Source organism: Sceloporus occidentalis, unplaced genomic scaffold (genome assembly GCF_023333645.1).
Source record: "Sceloporus occidentalis isolate IW3139 unplaced genomic scaffold, rSceOcc1.0.p SCAF_6, whole genome shotgun sequence".
Classification (NCBI taxonomy): Eukaryota; Metazoa; Chordata; class Lepidosauria; order Squamata; family Phrynosomatidae; genus Sceloporus; species Sceloporus occidentalis.
Genome location: NW_028316986.1, coordinates 42,364,824 through 42,383,301, shown reverse-complemented (window position 1 = coordinate 42,383,301; position 18,478 = coordinate 42,364,824). Strand labels below are relative to the sequence as shown.

Sequence of the window (18,478 nt, the reverse complement as noted above, 5' to 3'; positions counted from 1 at the left end):
ATTACCTGGTGTTAACTGGGTCGTAGTAGGTGCTTCAGTTAAATACAGAGGGAGAATGCTAAGAATTCATCCAGAAAGTGTTAGGGCAGATTGAATTACAAGGTGCAAGATAAGCAGAAAAACAATTGGAACAGTGAATAATAAGGAATTCAAGGCAACGCTGCTGTGGTGAAGGACTGAATAGTAACAAGACGCTTCAGGAGTAATAAATATGCCATCCAGGTGACCTTGGTAACCTCATGGCAGGCAGCTCTTCAGCAAAGCTTAGCAGGCGCAGGCTCACTCTCTACTGCATCTAACAGCTCCCTGTGTGGTAAAAGGGCCGTGCCCATAGTTGTGTGCTAACTACATGGTTTATTCTGGTATAATAACTCTTCTGCAGAAGAAAACTAAGACTGGAGAGGGCAGCTATGAAAAAACTAGGCAAGATCCTAAAGAGTAAAGACATACAACTGAGCACTAAAGTTAAAATCGTCCAAGCCATTATATTCCCTATTACTATGTATGGAAAAGAGACCTGGGCAGTGAAGGAAGTGGATGAAAAGGAAATCAATTCATTTGAGATGTGGTGCTGGAGAAAAGTGCTGAGGACACCATAGATAGCCAAAAAGACAAACAAATGGGTCCTGGAACAGATCAAGCCTGAACTCTCCCTGGAAGCCAAGATGATTAAACTGAGGCAGTTGTATTTTGGCCACATCATGAGAAGCCACGACTTGTTAGAAAAGACAATAATGCTGGGAAAGGTGGAGAACACTGCAGGCCAGATTCAATCAGGAAGGTCACAGGTATGAACTTGCAAGACTTAAGCAGAGCAGACGATCTTGGAGGTGGCTCATTCACAGGGTCACCATGAGTTGAGATTGACTCAGTGGCAGTTAACAACAACAACTGTAGAATTCAAAGACATAGCCATGTTAGTCTGTAGAATCAGTAAGCAGCGAGATCTTGTAGCACCTTTGAGACTAACTGGGGGGAAAAAAGAAGTTGGCAGCATGAGGAAGTAGACTGAAGTCTGAAAGCTCATGCTGCCAACTTCTTTATTTCAGTTAGTCTCAAAGGGGCTACAAGATCTCTTAACAACTGCAGACTTCACAGTTGTGACCCAGTTTGTGATGTCCTGAACCACCCCTGCCTACAAAGAAGGAGGGACGCGAAGGATGGAGAATGGGCTAACAAGATGTCATCACTGCAAAGAAGGACAAGGTGCCACAAAATGTAAGACAGCTAAGAAAAATGTAGGACATTACCAAATAACAGCTAAAAAGACTCACCTAATATAAATTCATGCTTTTCTAGTCATGCTCAAAATAGAAGCCATTTTGGAATTCCTCCTGGACAGAAGGTTGAAATGTACAGAGGGACCAGATGTCCTCACCACAGAGGAGAAAGCACCAAACAACGTAGGACATTCAAGAAAATGTAGGACATTATAAAAATAAAATCCAATAAGCACTTATATAAATATAAATTCATGCTGGTTAGTCCTTGTCAAAATGAAGGACATTTTGGAAGTCCTCATGGACAGAAGCCTGAAGTATAGGCTGTGTCCTGGAAAAGGAGTACAACTGTCCACCCTGGAAATGTCTTGGAAGATGAGGACCTCTGGCCACCCTGGAAATGTCGGCCCTGGAGCCCTGGCGGTGCAGTGGTTACATTCTAGTACTGCAGCCATTCACAGCCACAAGGTTGTGAGTTCAATCCCAAGCAGAGCTCCAGGGTCCACTCAGCCTGGCATCCTTCTGTAAGTTGCTAAAATGAGTACCCAGCTTGTTGGGGGCAATTAGCTTACAGACTGTACCTCACTGATAAGTGGTGTAGAATTGCTAAGGAGGACTTCTGACTGCCCTTGAAACCTCTGGCCTCCCTGGAAATGTGGAACATCCTGGAAAATGAGGACTTCTGGCTGTTGCGGGAATGTGAGACATGTCCTGGAAAATGAGAGCCTCTGGCCTCTTTGGACATGTCCTGCAAAAGGAGGACGCCTGTCCAAACCTAGCACAGAAGGCCCATGCAGGACTAGGCAGCTTATGCATTGCAAATCGCACTTAGGCGGAAGTTCTTAGCTCAGTGGCAAGCGGTATAGAAGTGTAATTTTTCACACCATGTTCTAGAAGAGTTTATTCCTGATGTTTGCTAGCATCTGTGGCTGGCATCTTCAGAGAATGCTGGCATGGAAGAGAGCTGGGTGTATATATATATATATATATATATATCTGTGGCTGGCATCTTCAGAGAATGCTGGCATGGAAGAGAGCTGGGTATATATATATATATATATATATATCTGTGGCTGGCATCTTCAGAGAATGCTGGCATGGAAGAGAGCTGGGTATATATATATATATATATATATATCTGTGGCTGGCATCTTCAGAGAATGCTGGCATGGAAGAGAGCTGGGTATATATATATATATATATATATATATATCTGTGGCTGGCATCTTCAGAGAATGCTGGCATGGAAGAGAGCTGGGTGTATATATATATATATATATATATATATATCTGTGGCTGGCATCTTCAGAGAATGCTGGCATGGAAGAGAGCTGGGTATATATATATATATATATCTGTGGCTGGCATCTTCAGAGAATGCTGGCATGGAAGAGAGCTGGGTATATATATATATATATATATATATATATATATATCTGTGGCTGGCATCTTCAGAGAATGCTGGCATGGAAGAGAGCTGGGTATATATATATATATATATATATATCTGTGTCTGGCATCTTCAGAGAATGCTGGCATGGAAGATATATATATATATATATATATATCTCCCCATCTCTCTTCCATGCCAGCATTCTCTAACAATGTGTGCCCCTCCCACATGGTACACATGGCTATACAATACAAGGCTACTTGCCATTGCTGGGTGAGCGGGCGGCGGGCAGCAGGGGGCGCTGGAGAGCAGCGGCGATTGCGTCCTCCTGGTCTTCCTGGCGCCGCTTTGGATCCCGCATGGAATGCGGTCGGAGCAGGGCCGGTGGGCGTGGCTTCCCTTGTCCCCGCCCCTCGGGCCTGCGTGCTCTCCCCCGCCCTCCCCGCGTGCGAACCGGCGTCTCCCGCTCTCCCTCCTCCTCCTCCTCCTCCTTCCTTTCTCTCTCTGAGGCCCCTCGCTCCCAACTCTCCCGCGCAGCCCTCCTCCTCCTTTCGCTGCCGACTGACTCCCCGCCGAGGCCTGGCTGGGCCAGGGTTGCCGTGGCGAAGGCGGGACTGGCTGGCGCCGCAAGGGGGACCCGGCTCCCCCTCCCTGCCTCCTCCTCCTCCTGAGGCCAGAGGACGGAGAGGAGCCGGGGGAGACCAGGAGGAAGGGGCCCCGGACCCAGGGCGGCAACATGAGGTAAAGCAGCGACGACGACGACGAGGACAGGGGACTCTGTGTGTCTGTGGGGGGCGTTGTTGGTGTTGTTCACTTTATGATTCTCCCTCCTCCTCCTCCTCCTCCTTCAGGAGGGAAGCCATTGTGGAGGAAGAGCAGCAGCAGGAGGAGGAGGAGGAGGAGGAGGGGGGGCTGTAACGGCCAGGGCTTAAAAGGGGGGCTTCGACGAATAGGTCGGAAATTCAAAATGAGGGGTTTTGAGAGGAAGGTTGTTAAGGGCTGAAAATGAAGGGCAGCTAGGAACCTAGACACTGGGGGGGGGGGGGCTGAGGCGGAGGTTGGAGGTCTAGAAATGAAGGGGCGGCTAGGCCTTTGGAAACGGGGCCTTGGAGAGAGGACCAAGGCGAAGGGGCTGGAAAGGGGAAAGGCTTCGGCCTTTGAAATGGCGAGGGATTTAAAATGGGGGGAGGTTTGGGGTCTCTTGAGGGGGTTTGGGAGGGAGGGAGGAGGGGGCTGGTGGGAAAGAGACCCAGAGAAGGGGAGAAAAGGCGAGGGAGTATGGGGAGACCCCTCCTTCTCCAGCCCTAGCTCTCCCTCCCAGGCTGATGGCGTTGCATTCCCAAAATGTTGTTGCAATGGGGTATCCCCCTTCCTCTTCCTATTGTTCCTTCCTGTGGGAGGTGGGGGAAGTTGTGTGTGTGTGTGTGTGTGTGTGTGTAAGGGGGACAGCGGAGGGGCTTGTTGTGCTGCCTCTGTGTTTGTGTGTCCCTGGGGGATCCTTCATCGTGGCTCATCTGGCTTGCGGGGCTTTTGTTGGGAGGCAGGGAGGGCGAGGCCAAGGAAGGAAGGAGAGGAGGGCCAGGCCTTTATTCGCCTTGGAGGGGGATCACCTCCTAAGACCCAGGCGTTAGCCTTCCTTCAAGGAGGAGAGGAAAAGCACCCGGCCTTCTCTCTGACCCCCTCCGCCGCCCCAAATCCCAGTCTGTTGCATTGCACCAGTCCCTGATGCTGATGCTGATGCTGCTGCTGGGGTTGTCTTTTGTGTAATCGATGGAAGAGGAGAGAAGTCTCGCTCACACCACACTCCGCCGACAACGAATATATATATATGTGTGTGTGTGTGTTTGTGTGAATGGATGAATGCGAGTGTGTGTGTGCATTTGTTGTTAACTGCCATCCAGTCAATTTCTACTCATGGCGATATATATTGTGTGTGTGTGTGTAGGGAGAGAGAGGGGTATGTATGTAAAGGGGAATGTGTGTGTATGGAAGGAATATGTGTATGTGCTTGTATGTCTATGTGTATGTGTGTGTGTATCAAGGGGAATACATCAGTGTGTATAGATGCTGTGTGTGTGTGTGTGTGTGTATATATGAAGAGGGATATATGTATGTGCACAGTTTTGTGTGTGTGTGTATGCGTTTTTGTTTTCCTGCCACTAGTAAAGCAGGCCTTTCCCCCTCCTCGGCTGCCCCCATGATGAGCCCTTGAGAAGGGGTTCCCTTCCTGCCATTCCTTTGGGAAGACTGGGCCATGGGGGGGGGGGATAGACCTCTGTCTTTGGCATTCTCTAACCACTCCTCTGCTTTGATGCAAGGCTTCGAACTGGCCTTGGATAGGCTGCTTAGGGGGGTATTCTTTCTGGCTGCGCTACAGAGCTTGTGGATAACTAGACCTTCTTCTTCTTCTTCTCCCTGAAAGACAGTACTTGCCAATGCATTTGGATTTCCTTTGCATTAAAGAGTAATGGCTGGCGCTTGCCAACTCGGTTAGAGTGTAATAGGTAAGATCCACATGAAGTTGCCCACCACTTTTGAGAGACAAAACGTCAAGCATTTTGACTGCGACCGGGAATATGAATCCACTCTATTAAACCTTTTGGGATTTGTATTTACAATGTCAGGCTGTGCTTCTTTGAAGCTGGCACCCATGACTGTTCAGTTATTTTTTTATTCATTATTACATTGTTTATTCATAAATGTGTTTGTTTTCATACACATCTTTTGTATGTGTGTGGAAAGATGAACAAATACAATTTCAAAGTCCTTAGTTCATGCAGTAAGCCTAAATAGATCTTGGAAACTAAGCAGGGTCAGCCCTTGTTAGTACCTAGATGGAAGAGGGCCAATGAGTAGCAGGTGCTGTAGGCTATCCTTTCAGAGGAAGGAAGTAACAAAACAACCTCTGAGTAGTCCTTGCCTAAGAAAGCCCTGTGAAATTGATGGGGTTGCCGTAAGTCGACAGGTAACTTGAAGGCATGTACACACACACAACTCATGCAGTTAGGAAATCTCTATATTTATGGTAGCTGAAAATGTGTGTTCTAATTCAAGTTGAACTGATGTCTTATGTGTTTGGTATCATTCAGACACCTTCCAGTCTGCTTGGGATTACATATGTCTGAAATTGCCCCATTTTTTCTCTAATGCTGGATGTTGCTGTTCCCACATCAAAATTGTTTTTAGGAGCTACAGTTACTGGTACATGCTTTCTTGTGTAGATGGATGGAATCACTTTTAAAACGGCCTCCCATTAAAGGTTAGGAGACCCTGTGAAATGAGTTGAACACATGTCACGATGTAGTAACATGTGGTCAAAGTGTTGGTGTTGACAGGCTATCATTTATGTAAACATATCTTCCTGGCAAACACACCTCAGAAATTATTCCATTGCAGTAGCCTTCTGTAGAGAGCCAGTGTGGTGTAGTGGTTTGAGTGTTGGACTACGACACTAGAGAGCTGGGTTCGAATCCCTGCCCAGCCATAGAAACCCACAGGGTGACCGTGGGCAAGCCTCAGCCTCAGAGGAAGGCAAATCCCCTCTGAACAAATCTTTGCCAAGAAAACCCTGTAATAGGTTCACCTTTGAGTCAACGCAAGTTGGAAGTGATTTGAAGGCACAAAACAGCAACAACCTCTTCTGTGCTAAATTGGCTCTCCTTGCTTTATCAGTCAGCAATGTTTGTATTGACCTATAATATGTGCAGCTTGTTTTCTTCACACCCCAAGATCAGGATATAGGATTTTTGAGATTTGTATCAAGCATCAGATTAATATCAAGCTTATTCATTTGTGTGATAAAAGTGCAGTTGATTGCATGAAGCAAATTTCTTGCTGTTTAAAAGAGGTGCTGAGTAACCTTTCATTTAATTTATTCTTTTGAACACAGAGTCCAAACAACACTCTACTGCAGTATGGCTTATAGCTAAACTTAGCTTTAATGACTTGTACAGGAATTTTTGGGCATAGGCCAAATGGTTTGAAATGCATGTTTGTAACCATGAGTGGCATGTGTACTACCTGTCAGGAAAACTGCTTTGAAATGTAACTAATTTTTCATGATATAGCAAGTTAAGCTGTAACAGAATAAGAGCATCTGTTGGGATGCTGATTAAATCTATTAGTCTCTATGAGAACATGCATTCTGTGTTCATATGGTCACCATACTAAACTAAGCTTGTAAATTACTGCTCGTTTTCCAGGCAGTAACTCATGGAATCTCCTTTTCTGTCATCTGTTCAATACAGATATCTATGAAGTATGTAAAAACAGGGCAGGAGGATTCTTGTCTCTCAGTTTTTTTAAATAGGTCTGCTCTGTGAAGACAGCAGACAAGTGTGAGAACAATACATATAGCGTCTCACTGCTCCCCTTTTGCTTGCTGTCATCACTTCTGTCATCCTCTATGCCTGGAGAGCAACAGTCTGAAGTACAGAGCTTCTGCTTTCCCTGGAACACTGGATTTTCAGTATAGAAAGCCACCAAGGAGAGCAAAAACTGCTTCAGAGTCCTCACCTTCCCATACATAGTGGCAAACAAGAGTAATTATGGAGAGGGTCAGGGCTATTGTGTTCTGCTTGGTGTGTTGATACAACATGCTTTCTTATCTTACCTTCTTTCTTTTTAAACCATGAATTTTAGTTTTGACTACAAGCATAAATATGCAAAAAAAGGTTAAATATGCAGATGATAGACCATAGGTAATTTAAATTCTTTTCCCATAGTATACTTACTGTGTTTATGTCTCATATTGGTGATATTCAGTATCACTTAATAATCAAGCCTTTTAGATAAGCAAGAGACGGTAAAGAAGTGGAACAACATGTCCATGTCAAATCTGAAATAATTGTAAATTATTCTATATGATTGGCTGTTTTCAAAACATTAAATCATCTTGGAAAAGATATGCTGAAACCAATTGCTGATTTTTTGACATGGTGGAATATTAGTAGTAGCAATTTAGTATTTTTGTGTTTTTTGATAATACAATTTTATTAATCTTTGAATTCAAACTGTTCAGAGTCTATAAATAGTAAACATTTCCTTCATTTAAAATTGTTTCATCAGATTGCAGAACATATATATTGCTTCCTTTGTATTTGCTCAAGTGTACTTTGTAATAGGACATCCAAAAATAGGTATACATATCCAGGGGGTTTCATAGCTTTGCTGTTTGAAATGTGTTAAAACTAAAGCTGCTTATTTTTCAGTCAAACTGTCCTTAAATCTAACAAGGTGTTTCAGTGGTTTCCTTGCTGAATGCTATGGACTTCCATAAAACAGGGATTTCTCTCTCTCTGTGTGTGTGTGTGTGTGTGTGTGTGTGTGTTTTGTTACATTATTGTGGAACCTAATAATTTAAAGGCCTCTTTTAGGGCAGAAATGGGAATGGTGAACTAAATGTTGTTTAGTTGCAGTTACCAGTAGTCAGTGAAATTTGTGATAAAATAATTGGTTTACTTATCCTAATACTTTAGACTATGGCTGCATCCACACTTCAGAAATTCATTTTGACACCTCTTTAATTGTCATGGCTCAGTGCTGTGAAATTCTGGGAATTATAGTTTGTTGTGATGTCAGAGCTCTCACAGAGAAGGCTAAATATCTCACAAAACTACAATCCCCAGAATTCCATAGCATTCAGCCATGGCAGTTAAAATGTCAACCTGGATTATTTTTGCAGTGTGCATGCAGCTCCCGTCTATTAGAGGTTCTGCAAGACCTAAGACAAATGTCTCTCTCATCCTAACTATTTGGGGTCCTTTTAAGTCAAGATGTAATATACTGAATCAAGGATATAATCCCATCAATGTGATTGTTATCTTTCTCTTCTTAGGATAGAATATTTTTTTAGTGTTAAGTGGCTGTGGAACTGAAAGTCCAACTGTACTGGTAGAGCATCTTGCTTATTTATTTGTTATAATTGTATTTATTTTATTTTGTTTTATTTATTTCCTGCCTTTCTCTGGGCAAGATATCCAAGGTAACAAGCAATATTTTAATTGCACAGTACAAATAAAAATCTCATAATACAGTTGCCCCTACTTTTTCGTGGGGATCCCTTCAGGACCCCCTCATGAAAACGGAGTTTTGCTTATATTCAAGCCCCATTGGCTTGAATATAGTTGCGGGGGTGCACCATAAGCTCATGCCCCATTCTTTCCCCCTCCATTTGTCCCTTGTGCATAAGCGAGGAACACGAGTCTGAAGACCACAAGAATGGAGGGAGGACTGTACACAAGTTAGAAAACCTAAATTGCAAGTTAAAGGCAGCATTAAAACATATAAAACATAATAAAATAAAACACTTTGTCTCTTATTAGATTGATACCGTTCAGGAATAAAATCAAACCATAGTTTGATGCTACATGAATGGATCAAACAGGTAAATGCAAATCATAGCGTGTTGGTTTAGATGTAATGGTGTGATGTCTGGACAGAGTAAGATGTTTAATAGGCTCTGAACAGTTTCACCTGTTATAACAAATGGGTTATAATTCTTCTATAACGAACATGACTTGTGTCAGATCTTCTGAAGCTTGAACCAGCAAAGGTGGGCAGAGATCAGTCAACAATTGCCTTGTAATGTATGCTCTAGTTCGCTGGTTAAGAGGAATGTTAGTCTGTTCTAGCAATTATATCACAAGTGGCTGCAACATTTTTACTGCTCAGAAACAAAACTCTCAAGCCTTACACCCCACATTGCTGCTCTGGAACAGGAAGAGGATGTGTCAGGGAAAGAACTGCCTTGGCTACTGCCTGGAGGTGCTACATTATTATTATTATTATTTATGGTATTTATACCCTGCCCTTCAGCCCTAATGGCTATCAGAGCGGCTTACGATTATTATTTTTAATTAGACAGTTCCCTGCCCTCAGGCTTACAATCTAAAATTCCACACATTGGGGCTGAAGCTGATTTGCTATGCGTTCAACTTGGCTTTTGACCTGGTAACCAATGAAAGCCAAAAATTATAGACTTCGGAATGAAGCTTATGATACAAATTCGAACCATCGTTTGAATTTTAGCTAATGTTTGGCATAGTACAATCTGAACTCTTGAGCTGTTGTTTGTATCTGGCCTGCACACTATAGAATTGGAAACCTTCTTCAGAAAGGTTGTAAACCACAACTGTAGTTTGGTGTAATGTGTCTGAGCTGAGAAATCATAGTTTGTACTGACAGAAAAAGTAGACAGGCTGCTCTGAGCCATGATTAGTTCAGTTTCAAGAGGTGAAACCATAGTCTGGATTATAGTTTCAGTTAGCACAAACCATCTGAATTGAGAATATAAGAAGAAGCATACTTGTTCAGGCTAAAGGTTTATCTAGTTCAGTTATCTAGTTAATTTGTGTTTGCAGAAGGACCAAACAGTTATGGAAGACTTACAAGCAGGATATGGATTCAACAACATTTATGTATTCATGCTTTCAACAGCTGATAGACAAAGGTATGTTGCCTCTGTTACTGCAAGGAATATATACCCAACATGACTACTAGCCTCCATCCTCCATGCATATATCAAAACCTCTTTTAAAGCTGTCAGGGTTGACAGTCATCACTACTACCTGTAACAAATTCTGCTGCCTGTGCCCCTTGTGCAGTAATACTTCCTTTTATCTCTCTTTAATCTCCCACTATTCCACTTCAGAGGATGACCCTGGATTCTAGTCCTGACATGCAGAGAGAAGTTCTTTCTGGTCCTCTTCCTGCATATCCTGTATCATTCTATATACCTCTATTGTGCCTCCTTTGCACCTCTTTTTTCTAAGCTCGATAGCCACACATTTTGTGGTGGACTAAAAAAAAGAACCCTTTAAAGATTTCCAGTTTGTTTGACGTTATATGTTCAGTGATGTACAGAATAACACTATCTTCAGTGTGCCCCTTCCCCTTCTTAGTCCTGTAAAGCTTATATCCTGAAATGACGGTATCCAACCAGTTTTTATCATTCTGCCAGGTTTCTATTACGCTTATTATACCCGGGCTTTCTATTAAAAGCAAGTATTGTAACTCAGGTGAGTTTTGTCAGAGATGGCAAATGTGAGCATAGACACACATCTGGATACCTCTGGCATGACCATTTCCCTCTCAGACTTGTAGATATAACTGACAGGTTATATTCTCACTATATGTTTCTACTTGTTTTCACTCTTGATTTCATTTGGGCTATTGAAAATATTGTGAACATCATCCCTTAGGGACTGTTCAAAATGAACTGGATGCTTCCAAGGACCTATGCCTATGAGCTTTTCCCAGGGGTTTAGTCTTACAGCTGTTCTTTTACCTTCTCTGTTACTTGCCACCATTTTGGCCCTATTCTTGTTCAGGTGAAGACCATCTCTTTTCTTGTCCCAGAAGGTTCTTCCAGTGCTTGTCTTGTCCTAGAAGATTCCCAAAGTGCTTAAGTGTTTATTAGCACTATTACACTAATTCATTGAGATGCATTAGCTTCCTTCGCCTGTCCAGCTGGCCCTGTGTGTGAAAAAAGTAGAAAGAAAACTACCCTAGAAACCCAGGTAGCTCCTCCTACCTTCTTGTTCTTAACTGCCATGAAGTAGACTTTGACTTATGGCGACCCTATGAATGAGCGAACTCCCAAGTCCCCTGTCATGAGCAAGCCTGCTTAGGTCTTGCATGCTCAGAGCTGTGGCTTCCTTGATTGAATCTATTCACCTAATGTGGCCTTCTTCTTTTTCTACTGCCTTGCAAAATGTTACTGTATTTTCTTGTGAGTCACGACTTCTCATGATATGTCCAAAATACAACAGTTTTAGTTTAGTCTTCTTAGATTCTAAGGCACATTCAGGCTTGATTTGATCTAGGGCCCATTTATTTATCTTTTTGGTCATCCAGGGCAGCTGCCAACACCACATTTTAGATGAGTTGATTCTTTTCCCATCAGCTTTCTACACTTTCACAGTGATACATAGAAGTTGGAGATACAGTGACACAGACAATCCTGACTTTGGTATTCACTGATGGGTCTTTACACTTGAGAATCTTGTTTAGTTATTTCAAAGCTGTCCTTCCAAGTCCAGGTCTTCTGATTTCTTGACTGCATTTTGATTAATGACTGAACCAAAGTATAGGAAATATTACAGTGTACCAGTGTCTTTATTGTCTATTTTAAAGCTATCTAAATAATCTGTGGTCATTATTTTTGTTTTCTGAATGTTTTAACTGTAAACATACCTTTGCACTTTTTTCCTTGACTTTTCCCAGTCATTATTCCAAGTCATCTTTACTATTTTCTGTTAGTACTATAATGTCAACTGCATATCTTACATTGTTGATGTTCCTTCCTCCAATTTTTACACTTCATTCCTCAGTATCTTATTGAGCTTTGTGTATGCTACATTCCCTGTAAAAGTTAAACAAATAGGGTGATAAAACACAGCCTTGGCTGACTCCCTTGACAGTTTTTCAGTAGTCTGTCCTAATAGTGGCTTCTTGTCTGGAGTGCAGATTACACTTTAGGATAATAAAATGTTGAGGGACACCAATTTCTTTAAGAATGATGTATAGTTTTTCATGACCAACACAATCAAAGCCTTTATTATTATCTGTAACTCACAGGCTGATAGTCTTCTGAAATTCTTTGGTGCACTCCATTTTCCAATGTATGTTTACAATATGATCCCCTGTGCTCATCTGAACCCAGCTTCGACATCTGGCATTTTGTAGTACTCTAAAAATCTTTGTTGTGGAATTCTGAGCATCACTTTGCTTGCATGGGAAATTAATACAGTGGTCCAGTGGTTACAGCAATCTTCCTAAATAATTGGAGGCTTTTCTTCTCTCAGACCTATTTCTTTGACCCTTGGTCCTTCCACTTACTCCAGCTTTTTAAAAATATTCTTGGCAGAGTGTTTCTGATGTTGTTACTGAATAATCACTTCCAGCCACTCCTTTTTGAACAAGAATAAAGTAACTTTTATTTACAGAAAGAGCTTGTGATGGTATATCTTTTGGTAGTTGGTTCTCAAAGCTTGTGGTTACAAAGTGTACATCACTTCACTGCTTACAAATTGACTTTGTTTCAGTTCACCCAATGACTTCAGTTACACTTCAACTGTGTTTTAGTTCTTTACACACACCTTCCACTAAAGTTCATTTATTAGGAGTATAAATCCTATGAATCTTTAGCTTTATTCATAAGTTACAATTCTATGGGATAATGTGGATCTGAGCCTTCCCTTTACAGTATTTCATGGTCTGTACCACAGTCTGCTCCTGGTCTTGTTTCACAGAGAGACTGGAGCTTCTCCATCTTCTGCTTCCAATCATATTGTCTGTCTGATTTCTATATTAGCCATCAAGTGATGTCTGTTTATATAGTTGCCTGGAGAATGTGTTTATAGTGAACAAATTGGTGGCTTCGGAAAATTCAATTGCTCTCCTTCATTTCTTGATCCTGACCTAGACCAAATTTTTCAACAGTGTTTTGTTCTGCTCTGCTTCCTACTTTTGTATTCCAGTCTTGTATTCCTACTGAGAAGTCCTGTCTTGGTGTGTGATCAATTTCTCCCTGGACTTCACCACAGAAATCTTTCAGTTTCTTCCTTTTCTGCCTCTGCAGTTGGAGCATAACAACAACAACAACAACATAGATTTATTTCTATCCTGCCCAATCATGGGGAATCCAGGTGGCTAACAGCAATAAGAGAAATACAATACAAAGAAAATACGATAAAATGCAAAATAATCCCTACCTTCCTACCAGCAATACTGCTACCATCAGCATAACCTTTTGCCTCACAGGAACACACAATCCTACCATCACAGAAAGGTAGCGCCATGGTGCGTCTCCTAACTAGAAAACTGTTTTTGTCTTCCAGAACACCAAATTAAGCCATATTGTCTTACAACAATGTAATTAGTAATGTCACAGACTGAGTCACAGGACCAAGATGGAACTATAAAAATAATGGCATCCATGGATGTGATACACAAAAAAGGATGGGTGGTGGTAAGATTGCACAAGGCTTAAGATGGAGTCCAAGGCCATGACTTGTATACAAATTGTTCTCTGTACTATGGACCCCTTTCCCCCTTGTTTTTGAAAGGTTCTGGGCACTACAGTGTGACATACGTAATATACAAGACTATGATCATTGTTTTTAACTGTGCCGTCTTGGTTGTTACCCTTGTATGAAGCTGGGATTTGTATTGAAAGGCAAGCTGTAAATCCTTCAAATATTTATTTAAGTAGCCAACCCCTCTAAAAGACAACATCAAAATTGCTCCCCCCATCTCTAAAGCTGTCCTATCTCCAACAATCTAAGATATGCAGATAACACCATGCTACTAGTGTAAAAGATCATAGACTTGGGACAATGACAAAGGAAGGTCAAGGAAGAAAGTGCAAAGGCAGGCTTGCTGCTGAACATAAAGAAGACAAAAATGATCTTGGAGAAGCTAAATTAATTCAACGTAGAAAATGGGGAAATGGAAATTGTTAAAGATTTCCCATACCTTGGATCAAACATTGATCAGAATGGAGACTAGTCAAGAAATAAGAATACTAAGAATTAAAAGGACAATGATGAAAAACACTAGACAAGATCCTAAAGAGTAAAGAGATACAGCTGACCACTAAAGTTAGAATTGTTCAAGCCAGTGTATTCCCCATCACCATGTATGGATGTGAGAGCTGGGCAGTGAAGAAAGCAGATTTTTTAAAAATTAAATCATTTGAGATGTGGTGCTGGAGAACAGTGCTGAGTACTATGGACCATGGACAGCCAAAAAGACAAATGATTCCTAGAACAAATCAAGCCCAAACTTTTCCTGGAAGCCCAGATGATTAAATTGAGGTTGTTCTACTTTGGCCACATCACGAGAAGGCATGCTTCGTTAGAAAAGACAATAATACAGTGTGCCCACTGAAAGCTGCACAACGGAAGAGGCAATGATACACATGCTTTTTTTTCATTGGGACTTGAGCATATGTGGTATTTGCCTTATGGAGGGGGGGGGGGCTGGGATGGATCCCCCAAGTAAGAAAAGAGTGCACTTTAATAGGAATGGTAGAGGGCGCTAGAAAGAGAGGAAGACCACACGCCAGAGGGCTAGACTCAATCAAGGAGGTTATGGGAGTGAATCTATAAGACCTAATCAGAGCAGTGGAGGATGGAGGGTAAGGTAGTTCATTTTATAATGGCAAAAACTCAGGTTGAAGCCAGGGACCAAGGCACCCCTTCATTTAGTTACAAATCATAAAGTAGACATTTTCCCGAAATGTCATGGTCATAACTCATTTAGAAGGCAGTGCTCAATAAGTGTTAAAAAATAGAAAAATGTAATTTTTTACTAAATTTCATAGGATAAACAAAAATAGCAAATACAAATTAGGTAAAATATTTATTTATAATTAATTATTTGCCATCTTAAACATAGCAAAAATATATGTGTAATAACTAATACTGTTAATACACTTGAATTTTTTTTAAAAAAAATTCACTTCCATGAGGTCGATGTTTGTACGATTTCTACAAGGGCCTTCTTTGTTGGTTCAGCTGGAACTTGTTTTCTGTTGGTTTTTACAACCTGCAGCAACAGTTGCTTTTCTTCTTCATCATGTGCGATCAGCTTGTTGTAGTCTTGGAACAGTTTAATACCCCTTTCTGCGATGTCATTAACTACTTTTAGATGTTTTACAGTTTATTTACCAGTTGTATACTGTGAATCTTGCTCCCAGTCACTTAGTGGCCTTGTGAGGAATGTCTGGTCTATTTTCAACTTTGACATTCTGCAGTTGGCAAAATCTGATGATTCACATTCTTCATTAAGTAAATCTGGATTTCCTCTTATCATTCAATGTGGAGGAACGTTTGCTATATTTTCAACAATGCAAAGTTTTTCTTCTTCAGTAACTTTATCTGAAAACAGGGATAGGCCAACTAGCTCATCAAAAATATACCATAAGCGAGGCTGTAGGCTTTACTTATAGTGATACTTATCTCATTGTCCAAAATACTGTATGTTCTAACCTCCTTCCAAAAGACCATGTCATTTATGGCAGCATTTGTACTGATTGGAGCTTCAGTTCAGTTTTTAACATTCAACTGCACCCCAAACTTGACAAACCTTTTCAAATTATGTTTTCCCTTTGGGTGAGATGGAAAGCACCCTGAGTTTGGAAAAGTACAACTTATATGTGTAAATAACTTTGGCCATCCAAGGAGCATGGTGAATTGGTCCAGATGCTCTCCAGCGAACAGTTTTCAGTGAATATCACAACACCAACAACGTCAACTCAATTAGCTCTAAATAGTCATCTCTGGGATGATCTTTTTTCTCTAGAAGTCGCAGCAACATCTTGATGGTAGAGTTTTTCAAGTCCTCTTCTTCAGCAATAACATCCAAAGGTGTATAATCAGTTTGAACTATTGCAACAGAGGGATATCAGGTGAGCTGGAAGGACCTAAGCATAGAGTAAATACTTTGCTTAGAATTATTTCCAATACATGATGGCGACAGGCAAACCACAGTAACTTCTTTATTTACTCGATGTTCAATCAAGGTGCATGCTCCATTTTTAGCTCCAGTGTAAACTGCTGTCGTGTCAAAACCCATTCCAATGATTTTATTGTCAAGATCCCATGATTTCAGAACATTATAAAGTTCTGGGAGGAAGAAAGTTTTGGGACTCCAAGTAGTTTCTCTTCTCCATTAGCAAATGAAACTAATTTAAGCAAAATTTTGAAAAATAACATTCGTTGAGCACTGCTTTCCTTTTATTGTAGGATGCTAAATTTTTGTTTGGTGTCTATTGTTACTAAGTGTAACAAAATTAGTGGGTGCCTAGGTATATATGAATAACTTGAGATTTTTGAACCACTCTAATGGAGATGTTGCATCCACAGAGTCACCACGAGTTGAGGTCTACTCAAGGGAAGCTAATAAGAACAACAAAGAAATACTTATCCAGTGGAAAAAGCAAGTAGACTATATTACCAGATTTCTTTAAAAAATTATTCATATCTGGTATTTTTAAAAAACATACAGTCAGCCCTTCTTATACACTGAATTTTTATACACGGATTCAAGCATCTATGGCTTGAAAATGTTCAAAAAAGTATAAATTTCAAATATCAAACCTTGGTTTTCCATTTTTTATAAGGGACACCATTTTGCTATGCCATTATATTTAATGGGACTTGAGCATCCATGGATTTTGTTATCCATGGGGGATTTTGGAACCAAACTCCAGTGTATAACAAGGGTCCACTGTACTTTGGGTTTCAAGCATCTAATTAGCACACACTCTTTCAGCAAATGCATTAGAAGATGGAAAGTTTTAATTAAATCATCTGTTTAAATTGGCTTTCCCCCATATTGTGGTCATAAGTCAACCATAGGTATCTGCAATGATCAGTATTTTTAGTAACAAGATTTTGAGATCCTGGACATCCAGTGCCAGCCAGGGGACATAATATTGGGCCAAATAGGCCAGTGATCTGAACTGTGTAAAGCAGTTAATATTTTTCTTTTTTGTGCATTTATACAATACCTGGTTTCTGAGCCTTCAGCAGCAAGTGAGTGTTTTCCCCCTATATCTTTTTCTCTGTGACTGAGGAGCAAAACTGATGGAATGCTCCACTTTCTTCTGAGATGGCCTCACTGCTCCATTCCTGTTTGAGAATGTGGAGAATAGTTAATCATAGAATCGTAGAGTTGGAAGAGACCGCACGGGCCATCCAGTCCAACCCCCTGCTATGCAGGAAATCCAAATCAAAGCATCCCTGACAGATGGCCATCCAGCCTCTATTTAAAGACCTCCAAGGAAGGAGACTCTATCACCCTCTGAGGGAGTGCATTCACTGTCGAACAGCCCTTACTGTCAGGAAGTTCCTCCTAATGTTGAGGTGGAATCTCTTTTCCTGGAGCTTGCATCCATTGCTCCGGGTTCTGTTCTCTGGAGCAGAAGAAAACAAGCTTGTTCCCTCCTCAATATGACATCCCTTCAAATATTTAAACAGGGCTATCATATCACCTCTTAACCTTCTTTTCTCCAGGCTAAACATCCCCAGCTCCCTAAGTCGTTCCTCATAGGGCATGGTTTCCAGACCCTTCACCATTTTTGTCGTCCTCCTTTGGACACGCTCCAGTTTCTCAATGTCCTTTCTGAATTGTGGCACCCAGAACTGGACACAATATTCTAGGTGGGGCCTGACCAGAGCAGAATACAGTGGCACTATTACTTCTCTTGATCTAGACACTATACTTTTATTGATGCAGCTTAAAATTGCATTGGCCTTTTTAGCTGCCGCATCACACTGTTCACTCATGTTCAACTTGTGGTCTACTTGGACTCCTAGATCCCTTTCACATGTAGTTTCATTCAGCCAGGTCTCCCCAGGTGTTCTTTTCATTCCCTGTCTAGAGTCTCCAAATAAGGAGGGTTATTTTAGCTTGCATGAAAACAACTAACCATGTCAACATTACAGCATACCTGTTATGATTATCCCTCCTTAGCTTTGCAGTACCGTGTTTGGATGAAAGGTTGGGTTTTCATTTACTTAGAATAGAGTAGGAGTGCATTCAGTGTGGTGAGCAAGGTATGGAAGCTTGTGCTTTGGTTTCTGAGATCCCAATTTCAATCTATTTCTCCCATTTTTTTAAAGAACAATTTTGATAACAAGTCCTGGGATTGACTTTATATTTTTCATGGAATTAAACCAATATGGAGAATTCATATGCACTATGCTTGATGGTAATAGTATTGCTATTAGATATTTTGCACTGATAAGATGCTGCAGCTGATCTGTTTCTTTTCCATTTTTGAGGTTGGAATTATGTAATTATTTAGATCTGAATTGCTCTGGAAAGAATTAAAGTTGATTGTTTAGTGTCCTAG

The 18,478-nt window shown here is 41.2% G+C and overlaps 1 protein-coding gene across 3 annotated transcripts in view; it reads left to right on the top strand.

The window, feature by feature from the left end:
• The first annotated feature begins 3,101 nt into the window (after nt 1-3,101).
• The window catches only part of ENAH (ENAH actin regulator), a 102,049-nt gene continuing 86,672 nt past the window's right edge, over nt 3,102-18,478 (top strand). For 2 of the 3 annotated variants that reach the window (XM_089529416.1, XM_089529417.1), the window contains exon 1: nt 3,102-3,354. In XM_089529416.1, the coding sequence (XP_089385542.1) occupies nt 3,350-3,354 (5 nt within the window). In that variant the 5' untranslated portion in view covers nt 3,102-3,349. Of the gene's footprint in view, nt 3,355-10,022; nt 10,064-18,478 lie in introns of those variants that run through there. The other variant, XM_089529415.1, reaches the window with a different exon arrangement.